General features: G+C 47.6%; 1 protein-coding gene across 1 annotated transcript in view; it reads right to left on the bottom strand.

Moving 5' to 3' along the window:
• LOC106879553 (metabotropic glutamate receptor 5) overlaps positions 1–1,661 on the bottom strand; it is a 35,190-nt gene that overhangs the window by 1,396 nt on the left and 32,133 nt on the right. Inside the window, exon 6 of the mRNA XM_014929191.2 lies at positions 4–1,198. Within this exon, the coding sequence (XP_014784677.1) occupies positions 4–1,198 (1,195 nt within the window). The remainder of the gene's footprint in view (positions 1–3; positions 1,199–1,661) is intronic.

Here is a 1,661-nt window from a genome sequence, read left to right as displayed (position 1 = left end):
GACAGCGGCGTTGGTATTGGCAACGCTGCCAGCCATGGCGGCAGCAGCAGCGGCGGAAGAAGAGGCGGAGGAGGAGGCGTGGGGAGCAGTGTGAAGCGGTTTATCGAGAGCAGCAGCACCACCTCCCACTTTTGCTGCGGTCTCTCTGACTCCCGTCGCCATTCCTGCCGCCAACGCCGCCGCCGCCGCTGACGTCGACGGCGTCACTGACACCGTGACTACCAGTGGCTCGTAGCCGTTGCAACTCTTGTCGTTATCACGTGACTCGTATGAGGATTGCGGCGTGAGCACCGACTTCCGGTCTGCGGCGTTCAATAGGTTAGGTGACTCAGACACACTAGGAAAGAGACAGTTGTCTGGCGTGCTCTGAATGCTTTCTTGGCCACTGCTCTGTGCCATCCAAGACATTTCTGACACGTCACTTTCGTTGTGTGCATGCTTCGCTTTTTGGCGACGTTTCAACATGAAAGGGAATTCGCGAAGACTACTGGAGAAACTGAATTCTTTCCCGGATTCCAGGTTTGTGTCCCCTAACGACAGCGTATCAGCATCATCGTCGGCGCTTAGCAACGGGGATTTTTCACTGGCCAACGTGTTACCAGGGATACAATCAATGCAGGCCCCCTTAGGGGATTCCGAGAGCGGAAGTGGTGTTATGGAGTAATGGCGATTCGTTGACATCGATTCTTGGTTGCAGATGGCGTCGTTAGTAGAGAATGTTACCATCTTATCATTAAGGCCGCTGAAAAAGGATTTTTCTCCACTTTCAGCGTCAGATATTCCACCTATGTGGTTCCTTAGAAAAGCTAATAGCATTCCCAGGATCTCGGCATCAGTTTGGCAACCTGTGTCTTGTATGTGACTCGAACGCTTGCGAAGAATGTTACTTTTCGGCTGCGACTCGTCCATGGGGTTCGCATACTTCGAGATTGTCATATTGTTAGGAGGTTCAGTATCGCGCGTGTCGGGGGCCGCTGCCACTCGGTCTTTCCAAGAATACGTCTGAGATGACGGGTTGAGCTTTGGGAAGGAATGAGATCGGACACCATCTTGTTTCAAATAGCCCTGTGTTGAAGGGTTTGATGATATGCGACCCATGAGGGAAGGATTGGGACTCGGTGTTTGGCCACGTTTCTGTAGGCCTCGCGTTTTCCATCGATCTATGAGACTCCGTTGACGTCTTTTCGTCAGCATGTCCCTGCAAAGACAAGAAACAAATCAGTCAAAAAGAAATATATAAATAAATAAAATTGTAATACATAGATAAAAAGATAGATATGGAGACAGACAGAGAGACAGATAGATATATAAACAGACATACACACAAACATATATATATATATATATATCATATTGATTTCAAAATTTGGCACAAGGCCAGCAATTTCGGGGAGGAAGTAAGTCGATTACATCGACCGCAGTGATCAACTGGTACTTATGTTATCATCTCCCACCCTAAAGGATGAAAGTCAAAATTGACCTCGGCAGAATTTGAACTCAGAACGTAAAGAGAGACGAAATACCGCTAAGCATTTTGCCCGGCGTGCTAACGATTCCGCCAGTTTATAAAGTATTTTTTGCTCTTGTTTCTAAACTCAAACGTACGTGACGTGTGTGTGTGTGTGTATGTATATACATACATACACACACACATATATATA

Source organism: Octopus bimaculoides, chromosome 21, assembly GCF_001194135.2.
Source record: "Octopus bimaculoides isolate UCB-OBI-ISO-001 chromosome 21, ASM119413v2, whole genome shotgun sequence".
Lineage (NCBI taxonomy): Eukaryota > Metazoa > Mollusca > Cephalopoda > Octopoda > Octopodidae > Octopus > Octopus bimaculoides.
Note: the sequence above shows the minus strand (reverse complement) of the source record. Positions and strands in the feature narration are given on the sequence as shown.